General features: G+C 32.5%; 2 protein-coding genes across 2 annotated transcripts; both read left to right on the top strand.

The window, feature by feature from the left end:
• Nucleotides 1-4479: 4479 nt before the first annotated feature.
• LOC100794616 (GDSL esterase/lipase At5g45910-like) lies at nt 4480-6290 on the top strand. Its single transcript, NM_001255938.2, is given in 5 exon segments — nt 4480-4763; nt 4895-5113; nt 5205-5350; nt 5459-5732; nt 5837-6290. Coding segments are annotated over 5 exon segments (1119 nt in total). The 5' UTR covers nt 4480-4525; the 3' UTR covers nt 6079-6290.
• A 2511-nt stretch (nt 6291-8801) lies between these two features.
• Nucleotides 8802-11207, top strand: LOC100794077 (uncharacterized). The gene has a single exon (XM_003523120.5). The coding sequence runs from the start codon at nt 9065-9067 to the stop codon at nt 10814-10816; it is 1752 nt and encodes a 583-aa protein (XP_003523168.1). The 5' UTR covers nt 8802-9064; the 3' UTR covers nt 10817-11207.
• The last annotated feature ends 2147 nt before the right edge of the window (nt 11208-13354 follow it).

Here is a 13354-nt window from a genome sequence, read left to right as displayed (position 1 = left end):
GATTGAGTGCTTTTCACGTGCATTTCCACTTTATATCTTTTCATCTAAAGAAGATATATACATACATATATATATATATATATATATATATATATATATATATATATATATATATATATATATATATATATATATATATATATATATATATATGTATATTTGGTTTCAATGTTGTTTCTGTTCGAATGCTATAGGGTCAAGGAATATTGGATTGGATATGTCTATGGGGATGGGGTTCTTCCTCCTGCAGCTCATGAATGCCCTCTCACTTTTTCCTATAAATTTTGTTCTCACTCTCTAGGCATATTTTATGAAGTACAGTATGAAATATTTAATCTGTAATTGGCATTTTAATTTAAGTTTGGAATTATGTTTTTAGATTCTATTAATTACAAAATCCTAAGTATAAATTTAAGTAGTGGCTATATACAGTTTCTTGGAAAATGATAAGTATTTTTTTTTTAAAATGATGTGGTAACTTTAAAACTTTTTTTATAATTTTGAAATGTAAATAGAAGAATACATTAAAAGATATCAACATAATTAGTTCAAGTAGTGCACATGTTTAATTTTCTTTAAATACTATGTTTAAATTTTGTCTATGGAAAAAATTCTCCTTAGAATAATTAGTTTCACGTGCTGTATGTTCTAAGAACATGTATTATCATATTAAAAAACAGGGTAAAAAAATATCATTTTTTGCAAATGGAAAATTTACATCAAAGTTTTATATATGTCCATCTGTGATAAAAGAAGAAAAAAAATTAATTCAAAGCTGATATACAAGTTGATAACTAAAAATTGATGGCAAATAGATTAACAACTTGAGCTGGCAAATGGATTGGATGGGTGTGTTCTTCTGTTGGATCAGGTCAATCAAGTTGGACTGAAAAAATATTAGTTTAATTAGAATTGGTCCTATTTTCGCCGATTTAATGAGCTCGTCCAGTTGGACTAGAATTAAAAAATATAGGTTTAAATTCAATCGGACCTATTTTAACTTTATTTTATTTTTTCATTTGAATTTATATAAATTTAAATAAATAAAAATAAAAATAAAATGGATCAATATAGGTCAATTAGATGGACCATCGGGTTTGGTCGACTTCAAAAAATGAGATTCACGAAGAATATGGGTTGGTCCAACCATTTTTCATGCTTCCCTCGATAAACCAAGTGGAATCAAGTCATTCTTTTTGCCAACTCTAATATAGTAACTAAAAATTACTAACTTATTGAAGTACAAGTATGTGATAAGATTATCTATTGAGCTAATCGATAAATATCAAATGATATAAATGAACATTTTTATAATATTATTTATAAATTTTAGTTTTATTTTATGCTAATTAGTATACTGATTAAAATATATTGAAGTATAATTAATATTAAAAACAATAGAATAAATAATGTAAAAAAGTGTAATTGTTATGATAAATAGTGTAATATAAAAATAAATATTCAAAAATAGAAAATCAAATAAACTTATCATCTACATGGAAATATTTTTCAACTTTAATAAAGTATGCATGTAAAATAAATTAAGTATATATTGTACAATTTTAAAATATTCACATATAATTAATTTAAGAACTTATGAACATATATAAGAAAAAGCTTAACACCAACCACAAACACACAAAAAAGTAGTAAGTCAAGCTTCACTAAAAAAGTCCTAGCAAATAATATAGTTTTTAAGTTTTCGGATCGACTTGACTCATGTTTGTCAGACTCAGAATATGGAAATGAATTGAACTAAGTTGATTTAAATTTTTTAAGATACAAGTTTATTGGTTAGTCTAACCTTATGGCTTGACTCATGCTTGTTGAGCTTAGAATGTGTGAAAAATGGATTGAACTAAGTCGATCTAGATTGCTTGAGATACAAATTCGTTGGTTAGTCTAATCTTATCTCATGCTAAATCAGACCTAATTAAGAATAAATAAAAAATTTTAACATACAAAATTTTAAGAAATATATAGAATTTATAAAAAAAATTAAAATACTTATTAGGATAAATCAAATAAATAGGTTTAAAAGCTTTACCAAAAAAAACTTTACCCAAAAAAATAGGTTCAATTTTTGTTTGGGGCCTAAACTTTAGGAACCCAATCCAACCTTAATTACGGGATTATTTGAGTTGGGCTCAATTTGTCACTTATAAGTGAGGAACTACTCTTACCTCACAGACAAGATATGTTTCCATTACTTTTTTAGGTCTTTGTTTAATTTATTTTCTTCTTTTTGGTCATTGTTTAATGATTTGCTCAAACTTTGCGTTCAAAAATGGCCAAACTTGATTGAATTCGGTTTCTCCTCATGTCATCATAAGCCAGCCCAACTCAATTGAAGCAGGCCGTTTTGGTAGTTGTGAAGACAAGAATCGGTAATAATGTTTTTTCTAAAATGGAGAGGGTAAACTTTATTAGAAAATAAATATAATTATATTTTTAAATTAAACATTACCAGTTAATAATATGATAGTTTAAAAATCATTTGTATATTTGTATTTTATTGTAAAATTAATACTTATAACTACATTTTATCACCTAAAATACAATATACTGAACAGGGGAGTCAAATCCAATTTTATAAACTCCAGGACAAATGGAGTCAAAGACTTGACATGGAAAATTTTTCCTATCTATCTATCACTCTTGCACCTCCCAGTTCCTATTTTTTTTTTTTTTAACAGGGAAACTCTAGGACACATCTCAATTATACATCGCGATGAAACAGGGTAGAAGATACATCCTCTAGAACATCGTTTGAGATAAAAGTAGGATCAATATCATAAAATTTAAACTAGTAATTTAAAGACAAACCATAGTATGTTCAACTACTAGTATTTCACCTGCTAGATATTTATTTTATAATAAATAAATATTTTTAAATATAAACTATTTTATAATAATTTTTTTAAAATATATAAATTAAATTTTATATTTACAATACATAATTTAAATTTGATATAAAATTACTTTTTTATTATTATATTATTGATATAAAATATTTACTGATTTTATCGATAACTAATATCTGTTAAAATTTAATCAATTGTCTTTGATCAATCTTTTTTAATCATATTTTTTTTAGAAGATTTAAATTTAAGACCTTATTTAAGGGAAATGAAATCATTTGAATTAGCAACTTGTTGGTGATATAAAGTTATTTTTAACAAAGTAAAAAAAATAAAAAAAATTACTGAATTAAATAGAGAGGTAGAGATAAAAGAGATTAAAGGGAAAGAAATAGATGATTAAAAAGATCAAGTATATAAAAAAAAGATGAAGAAATGATATATAGTTTGAGATGCAATCATTAAAAGAGAATTATTTTTAACTAGTAGCAGGATAGTGTGTAAAATACATGTTTAAAAAAGAGAATAAAAAATATTAAAAATATCTAATTAAAAGATTAAGTAAAGTGAGGGTGTTTTTTTAGTTGTGTATTTTAATGTATAATAAAGAAAATATGAGAAAAAAAAAAGTTTTGTGAATTTTTAGTGTAATTTGTTTTGTATAAAAATTATTTTATATATAATTTTAAAGTAATTATTATAACAAATATTTTCTATAATAATACAATTACAATTAATTTTTTTTGAAAAAAAGCTTTGAACCCTAAAACATAATCTAATAGTGCCCCTCAACCACGTTCGTTTTATGATTTTATAAAGCATTTATTTTAAGTATTATTTTATTTATATAAAAATTTAGGATAATACTAAATTTTTTTATCATGCTTTTATTTACTTAGGTATTAGACACATAATTATCATATATTAAAAGAAAAATAATATTGTAAGTCATATTAAGAAATTAAATATAATTTTAATTTCAATCTTGGCCTAGGAAACATGGTGGTATTAGATTACTTAGTTGATGAATATTTTGCATTTTAGGTTTAATTGGATGATTCTTTTGTTATCACCATTGTTACTAGCCTTTAGTACTATTGCACTTGTCATTATCATCATTATTATTCTTACTATCACATTTATTATTTTTATTATCATTGTTGTTGTCATTACTATTACTATCACTATCATGATTGTCAATTTAGTGATATTGGTAGCGATGTCGATAATGAAGATGACAACAATGATATTTTAATATCAATATATTATTTTTAATCTCAATTCAATAGTTATTATTGTTTGTTCTCCTCTTTTTAATATAAGACATTTTTTATCGTTGCATATATAAAAATATTTTCAATCTATGGTTACAATGTGTAAATCTTATTATAGAGATTTAGCTCCATATAGAAAAAGTCAACACGAATAACATGGAGTAACAAACTCGTTTTAAGGGCATGTTTTGGATAAATAAAGAACTTAACTTACAACTCATGATTCACTTTTTTAAGAACCATAGTATTTATAGCCATGCTAAAATTAAGATGGCAGAGATCTAACAAAACAATTGGGTGGTTGGTGTGACACTATATAAAGCACTCAATTCCCATTTCTAAGCACACATCAAACACATAAGTTTGATTGTCCTAGCTTTGAGCAACATCATGAAGATCTCCATTCTCTTTATCACAATCTTTTCTTGTGGTTTTCTTGGAAATGTTGTTTCAAATGCTAGTCCTCTTCCATATGAAGCTATTTTTAACTTTGGTGACTCTATAAGTGATACTGGAAATGCTGCTCATAACCACCCACCTATGCCTGGCAATAGTCCTTATGGTTCAACATACTTTAAACATCCTTCTGGACGTATGTCAAATGGACGACTAATCATAGATTTTATAGGTATTTTTATTTTCTCTCCCTTCTTCTCCCTCTCTCTTCGGATATCTTAAATAAATTTTCCTTGATGCAATATTATATCTTAGAAACCACACATTGTTTATTACACTTAGCTATTATCATTTTAATTGTAGCCGAGGCATATGGGATGCCAATGTTGCCAGCCTATTTGAATCTCACCAAAGGACAAGACATTAAGAAAGGAGTGAATTTTGCATACGCTGGTTCAACTGCACTTGATAAGGATTTTTTAGTACAAAAAAGAATCAATATAGAGGAAGCTACTTTTTCATTGAGTGCTCAATTTGATTGGTTTAAAGGACTCAAATCCTCCCTTTGTACAAGCAAAGAAGGTTTTACCAAAACCCCTTTAATAATATTTTTGTTGAATATTTGAATTTTTTTTCCAATATGACTAACAATTGTTATTCCTTTTTATGATAGAGTGCGATAATTACTTCAAAAACTCATTGTTTCTAGTAGGAGAGATTGGTGGGAATGACATCAATGCACTCATCCCATATAAAAATATTACAGAACTTCGAGAAATGGTTCCATCAATTGTTGAAACAATTGCCAATACCACCTCTGTATGTTGTATCAAATTTATGTCAACTTCAATTTTATTAGTTTTGTTAATTTTGATTTAAAATATAATTGATTATAAATTGAATTTTATATTTGTTTCTATTTTCTAGAAATTAATAGAAGAAGGAGCGGTAGAACTAGTGGTACCAGGGAACTTCCCAATTGGGTGTAATTCTGCTGTTTTGGCAATAGTGAATAGCGAAAAGAAAGAAGACTATGATCAATTTGGGTGTTTGATAGCTTACAATACTTTCATTGAGTACTACAATGAGCAACTCAAAAAGGCTATAGAGACATTAAGAAAAAACAACGCACATGTTAAGATAACATATTTTGATTACTATGGTGCTACCAAACGTTTATTTCAAGCACCACAACAATATGGTGAGTTGTGTTTATAGTTTTTTTTATTAGATGGATATTATATATGTGATTTCTAATTTTGCAACCATTTATTCTTAACATGTTCATTAATTTGTGAAATGAAGGCTTTTCTTCCGGTAAGACTGAAACTTTCAGAGCATGTTGTGGAAAGGGTGAACCTTACAATCTCAGTTTTCAAATATTATGTGGTAGTCCTGCTGCAATAGTTTGCTCAGATCCTTCAAAACAAATAAATTGGGATGGGCCTCATTTTACTGAAGCAGCGTATAGGCTAATAGCTAAGGGACTAGTTGAGGGCCCTTTCGCTAATCCATCTCTCAAATCCCCTCCTTTCAAGATAGCTTAGAATTTAAGCATGGATGAAAATGAACAAGAATAAGCTTTTCTCCATATGTTTCATGTGTATATTTGTAACATGGATGACATAAGCAAAGTGTTGCTAAAACAAACATCTTGTATTCCATGATGGACAATATATTATTAACTATTGTGTATTATAATTTGTATGTTTTGGAATAATATTGAGGATAATGGGACCAAAATGAAAATGAAGTGAAACAAAGGATTATTTTTCAAGATTTTCATCTTGAATCCATTGTATTGTTATGTTATAAACATGAACAATATATTGTTGCTTTGAAATGATAAGAAGTTTGATGGATTTCTTTATGTATCAATATATATTAATATTATTTTTGTGTGTGTTCTCCAGCCATTCTTAAGAAAACTAAATTGATTGATCTAACTACTTGAGGAAGAATTCATTGGTTTGTTAGCCATTTTAACTAATTAATAACCAATGAGTTAAAATCCTCTCCATTTCTTTCTCTCTCGGTTTCTTCCATTACTAATACAAAGCTTATGTCACTAGGAATAAATAAATTGTTGGGTAATCAATGCTCTCACAAACAAAATTACCCACACCCAGAAAAGATAGTGAGCTTGAACACAACAAAAATTATACTGTAGAAAAAATACTAACAAACTCAAGAATTTAACGTAGTTCGACACCTCTTACCTACGCTCTCGAAACCGTTTCAAAAGTATTTCTCTATTACAAAAATGATTACAAGATTATAACATATCCTAAATAGTATATCACTCTACAAACTCGAGTACCTCACTCAATAGTTACAAGAAATGATAACACTCCTATACCAAAATACTTTTCTCTCAAGAATGTGACTTTGTTTCACAACCTCTCTTCTCACACACTCTCTCTTCATGTGTTATTTCTTCACTAATTCTCTTATCTATTTATAATGAAAATTGTCATTAACTATAATAAATAATTTATCTTAGAAGTTGAAACAAAAATAACTTTCAATGCATTCATTCAAATAATCTTCATCTAGTAAAATGTAATCTTCAACTTACATTTAAACCACCTAAACCTTAGTGGTAAAAATTCAATTTCCAATATGCATGCACCTTCTTTTGATTGGAGATAAACCTTAGTGGTAAATCACTGGATATTTTAAATTAATATCTACCACTTTTGATTTAATTGAAATTCAAAATTTATTTCCTAATTGGCTTGAATAATACCAATTTTTTTAGTAAATAGCTCCTTTATTTCCTTAACGTGGTAGGCATTATCAGCATAGTCTTGAAACTAAAAGTATGTTAAATAAGTCTTTGAGATGTTAGTTAAGGCACTAAACTTAACTAATTAGTATCATTTTAAGACCTAAATATATTAGTAATTTCACTCAACGGGTATATATTAGTATGAGTTATGAGTATGTTTATCAACCATATGAGCTTATAAAAAACGTGGGCGTGTATGGCGGGTAGGTGGATGGGAGTTGAGTTTAGAATGGAGGAGGTTGTTTGAGTGGGAGAAGTCTCAAGTTGTGGAACTTCATCAAGGCTTAGCAATCGTTACAGTTAACGGTGATCGTGAGGATCAATGGAGGTGGGAGTTGGATTCCACGGGTAGCTTCAATGTTAAGGTGGCATATCAAGCTTTGCATATGGATACAGTGGGATCACAACCTAATGAACCTACGGATGTGTGGAAGAATTTGTGGGGGGTGAAGGCACAACCAAAGGCGTTATTCTTAGTGTGGAGGGATGTGATGGAGAGAGATGCATTTTTTGTAGAGGCGGTGAAGAATCCATATCTCATCATTGCTTCTTTTCTTGTGGCCAAATGATGGATATATGGAAAACATGCTATTCATGGATTCATGTGTCAACGGTTCTAGCAAATTCACCGGAAGAACATTATTGGCAACACATTCATCTACTCAAAGCAAAATCGGAGCAAGATTTATGGAGGGTGGCTTGGATAGCAATTGTTTGGAACATTTGGAAACTTAGAAATGAATGCATTTTTCAACAGGGAGTGTTTGATTCACAGTTACTGCTGCAGAGAATTTTGTTCACAACTTGAGCTTGGCTAAATGAGAAGAGTAAAAGTTGCGTATTTTCTTTCAACCAGTGGGCAATTACACCGAGTGAATGCATCTTAAGCTTGTGGTGCATAGATTTATTTTTAATTTTCAATTAAATCCTCTAATATTAAGTGATTTAATTGAATCTTTTAATTATTTAAAATAATTTAATTGAATTATTTCCATTAATTAAATATAAACATGAGATGTATTAAAAAAACAACAAATCACTTGTCATGTGGTTAACTTGGTTATAGCTTATACCCTTTATTATCATTCATATATTATTATCTGTGCCGATAAAAAAAAAAAGGCATGAGTATGTTTATACCTACCCTGCCTCGTACGTAGATAGGAAAATAAATATCTATTTGCTTCAGACGCTAGTACCCATGTAAAAATTCGAATCTAACTCGTAAAGCGTTTTATCTGATGAATACATGCAACTTTAATAGTATAATTTTCAATTCTAATTCTCTGTGTAATCCAAATACGGAAGTTGAAATTGTAAACCAATTCGAATTGCGCGTACCAAATTGACTAGAACTGTTAAGTCCGCTCCTATTTTTTCTGGTTTGAAAACAGAGAAAAACATTAACAAAGTTTTAAAACTAAGTTGTGTTATTTTATTCTTTAAAAAAATGCAATCAAACACAGCTCACGATGCATATTTCACTTCTGAATATATTTGATTAGCCAAACAAAAACAAACCTTCTTTCTACCAATTACTTGTTTGTGAATGAAAAGCAAAACTAAAGTACCAACTAGCATGGAAGAGCTGTACAACATAAAACCGCGGGCACAGTGTAAAGTGAGGACTAACTATAAACAAAGAGAAGCGTGGCGGGAATGAAAGCCACCCCAAATGCCCCAACTCGCGAGTGTAGTCCACGCTCCCAATCCTTGACATTACTCTTCTCTCCAAAGTGATTATGAACAAAAGACTCTCTTTTCTCTCCCACAACGAAAAATCAAAGATGAAAGATTCAACAGAAACAGATGCTATCAGCGATTCCCTTGAGCTTCTGAGTACCTTTCTGGACTCGGAGCTCCCAAGCGTGAGAAACTTCAAAGGGAAATGGTCACTCGCCCGAGTCAAACTCACCCAACTCCAAACCCACCTCACCGATTTCTCCGCCGAGTTCCCCAACGCCTCCACCACAAACCCCCTCTCCCTCCACCTCCTCCACTCAATCTTCAAAACCCTAAACGACGCCGTTTCGCTCTCCCGCTCATGCCAACCCCAAACCCTCCCAAACGGAAAACTCAAAACCCAAAGCGACCTCGACTCCCTCCTCGCCACCCTCGACCGCCACGTCAGCGACTGCGACATTCTCTTCCGCAGCGGCCTCCTCCTCGAAAACGACGCCGTTTCCGTTTCCGTTTCCGTTTCATCGAAACGCGAAGCCATCCGCTCCGAATCACGTAACCTAATAACCCGTCTTCAAATCGGGTCGCCCGAGTCCAAAGCCTCCGCCATGGACTCCTTACTGGGCCTTCTCCAAGAAGACGACAAAAACGTGACCATCGCGGTGGCCCAGGGAGTCGTTCCCGTGCTCGTGCGCCTACTCGATTCCCCCCCCTCCGACACAAAAGAGAAAACCGTCGCTGCCATCTCAAAAGTCTCCACCGTGGAAAGCGCGAAGAGCGTGCTTCTCGCGGAGGGCTTGCTCCTTCTCAACCACTTGCTTAGGGTTTTAGATTCCGGAAGCGGGTTCGCTATTGAGAAAGCATGCATTGCGCTTCGGGCGCTGAGTTTGACGAAGGAGAACGCTAGGGCGATTGGCTCTCGCGGCGGAATCTCGTCGCTTTTGGAGATTTGCCAGGCTGGCACCCCTGGTGCACAGGCTTCTGCCGCCGCCGTGCTGCGCAACCTCGCCGCGTTTGAGGAAATTAGAGATAATTTTGTTGAGGAGAACGCGGTGGTGGTTCTGATTGCGTTGGCCTCCTCCGGAACCGCGGTGGCGCGTGAAAACGCGGTAGGGTGTTTGTCTAATTTGATTAATTCGGATTCTTCGTCGGAGGAGACCGAGGGTTTGTCGAATTTGAGGATTACGGTGGTGAAAGAAGGTGGTGTTGAGTGTTTGAAGAATTACTGGGATTCAGGGACTCAAATTCAGAGTCTTGAAGTTGCGGTTGTAATGTTGAGACATTTGGCTGAAAGTGGTCCAATTGGTGAAGTTCTTGTTGGTGAAGGTTTTGTTCAGAGGCTTGTTGGGGTGCTGAATCGTGAGGTTTTGGCGGTTCGGATTGCGGCGGCGAGGGCGGTTTACGCGTTGGGATTGAACAGTGGGAGGGCGAGGAAGGAGATGGGGGAATTGGGGTGCGTTTTAGGTTTGATTAAAATGTTAGATGGGAAGGGTGTGGAGGAAAAAGAAGCTTCTGCAATGGCATTGTCGGTGCTGCTGATGCACCCGGCGAATCGGAGGGTTTTCCGCAAGGACGAAAGAGGGGTTGTGAGTGCAGTTCATCTCTTGAACCCTTCGTTGCAGGGGTTGGATAAGAAGTACCCTGTTTCGTTGCTCGCTTTGCTTGTTCATTCCAAGAGTTGCAGGAAGCAAATGGTGGCTGCTGGAGCCTGTGTATATACGCAGAAGCTTGTTGAGATGGATGTTCCCGGGTCGAAGAAATTCTTGGAGAGCCTCGGGCGTGGTAAGATTTGGGGTGTTTTTGCTAGACCCTAGAGGTGATCTTGAATTTCTGTAACATGAAAGCCATGATTATTCATTACATTGATCTGTATGCATGATAGGCGTGTTCAGGTTTCTTTTTCTTCTTCTTTTTCCCTTGTAATTATTTATTAATAATTGATGCTTGTATGTAGAGAGGTAGTACGTTTTTTTCCTAATAATTTTATCTGAGGACTTGTGTTTATGTTTAGGAACAATGACATAAAAGTACATGATTTTGCGATCAGTGGTAGAGTACAACCTATCCACTTAGCTAAGTTTGGTTGCATATAGCATAGGGATAGTACATAGTTGATTGCTGAAATACTACTTTGCATACAATGCTTTTTACTTGTAATCAATGAGGTTGAGTATGTTCAGATTGAAATGTGATTTTCAAGTATCATTGTTATTTGTATATATTTTATGATGAAAAAGATTGAAGTTTTTTCCTTTCCTTTTTCTGACAAGTGAAATGATAAATTGATTAATTGACTCAATTTCATATTACTAAATAACTCATTTTTGCGGCTCATTTGGTAATACATACTGAATTTGTGGGGAGAGATTTTGTTTTTCTGCAAAATACGTCCATAACAAGGGGTGAGAAATTTTATGTATAATTAATATTGGATTGAATATTAGTTCCATAACCTGTCAAAAGTTTGTGAGAATATATGAATTCTACCATGAAGTCAAAAGTTTTAATTACAATAATCTCCAATTACTACATTAAAGAAAAGAAAATCTGAGGTATTAAATGAAATAAGATAATAGTTTCATTGAGAAATAGTATATTTCTATTTTTTTTTTACCTTTCATCTTTTACCACTAATCCAAACATAGAATTGGTGAAGATTTGATCTTGTTATCGATCGTAGGATTGATTCTGTAATATGCTGTCGGCAGCAGCTGTGACTTTTGCACATTAATAATGCTTTCCGGAGCAACACCAATGTGAATCATCCAACACCTGATTTTATATGAACAAGATGAGTTGGCAAAACTTGGCTAATTTATTTATTTACCTTTCCACAATCATAAATGATTTCACACGGGCGTGTAACATGTTCATGGAAATCCCAGGACTCGGATCATCATTGATATAAGGTGCCCTTTGTACTTTTACGTGTGTGACAGATCCTTTATCCTTATAAATTTCGTATTTTGGCTATCTTGGACGTTGCTTTCTCGGGCTACTTCATCATTATTTACTTTCCATAGATGTCTAAATCATACCTGTTCATTATTTTGGCTATCTTTGCCCGAATAGTGTTTGATTAGATTATTGGTGAGGGTTGGATACTGTGGGAATTTCCACAATGTCTTTTTGGTGGACGGTGACATGATGGTCTGTGAAACCCATGTGCACTTGTTGTTGACCATGTGCATATGGTCTATGGGATTGCCCTAAACAGCAGTCTTGTTGTCTATTTTGTTAACAAATTAGGACCCTACCTTAATCTCTTCCCTCAGCCTCTACACTCTTGGGCTTGTCCTTAGTCTTTAATCAATTATCTGTGGAAGACCCCTGCTAGTGAGAATCAACGAACTGCATTTTCCTTGCTGCGTTGTCATTTTCATAACAAATCCAATTTGGTATAAAATACGAGTATATGGTGACAGCTATATGTGGGGGAATCTTCAAATTCCGTGGACACTTCTTAATATACTATACTATAAAAGTTGCATCCTAGCTGAAAATGTACACTTCCCTAGAATTACAGTTTCCATGCGTGCCAACTGTATGACCCAGATGAAATAATAAAAAACCTTGATCTCAGTATCGGTACAGCCCAAGTTTTGCTTTGTCTATGCCCGGTGTTCACAATGCATTCACCTTCAACTTGAAGAAAGAAGTGATGAATAAAGGGGTTGGGTCATTCTCATAGGTGAGGAAAGTCCGAAATTGCTGCCACGTCACCAAAACGACCAGAAAACTTGGAACACTTTTAAAATTTAGACTTGCAGCAATAAGTGAGTTCGACTTTTTAAAACATTAAAATTTTGTTTGGTGGATAATCATTTTTTAAAGAGATCCTTTAGTGTTTAGAGATTAGTTAAGTAACTATAATCTGATAAAATTGATTTAAGCTTATACATTGTGCGTGTTTAAATTAACCGTTGATAAAATTGATTTGATTTTGGATACTTGATTTTTAAATTATGTGAACATTTGAATATTTTTATTATAAAATTAAGTTAGAGTAAAATTAATTACAAAATTTTAAATCTAATACAGAAGTTACTTAAAACTGTTTTAACCTTAAACTCTTTTTTAACATAAAATTAAACATATAAAATATATCTAAAATTAATTCTCCAAATATAAAATCAAACAAGCATTATAGTGACTCAACTAAGTGAGTCTCGATATGTGATTAACTCCATGTGGGATAGTATTGACATATCCTGGTTTCTACCAATATAATTCAGAGTTTCATAAATTGATCTCTTTAAAAGGTGTAAGCAAGGGAGATCTCATAAAAGGTAGATTCAACTTTCCAGGCTGCAAAAACAAGTACTACTACTAAAATCATGTGGGAAGCAAAT

This window comes from Glycine max, chromosome 4 (assembly GCF_000004515.6).
Source record: "Glycine max cultivar Williams 82 chromosome 4, Glycine_max_v4.0, whole genome shotgun sequence".
In the NCBI taxonomy this organism is placed as follows: domain Eukaryota; kingdom Viridiplantae; phylum Streptophyta; class Magnoliopsida; order Fabales; family Fabaceae; genus Glycine; species Glycine max.
Note: the sequence above shows the minus strand (reverse complement) of the source record. Positions and strands in the feature narration are given on the sequence as shown.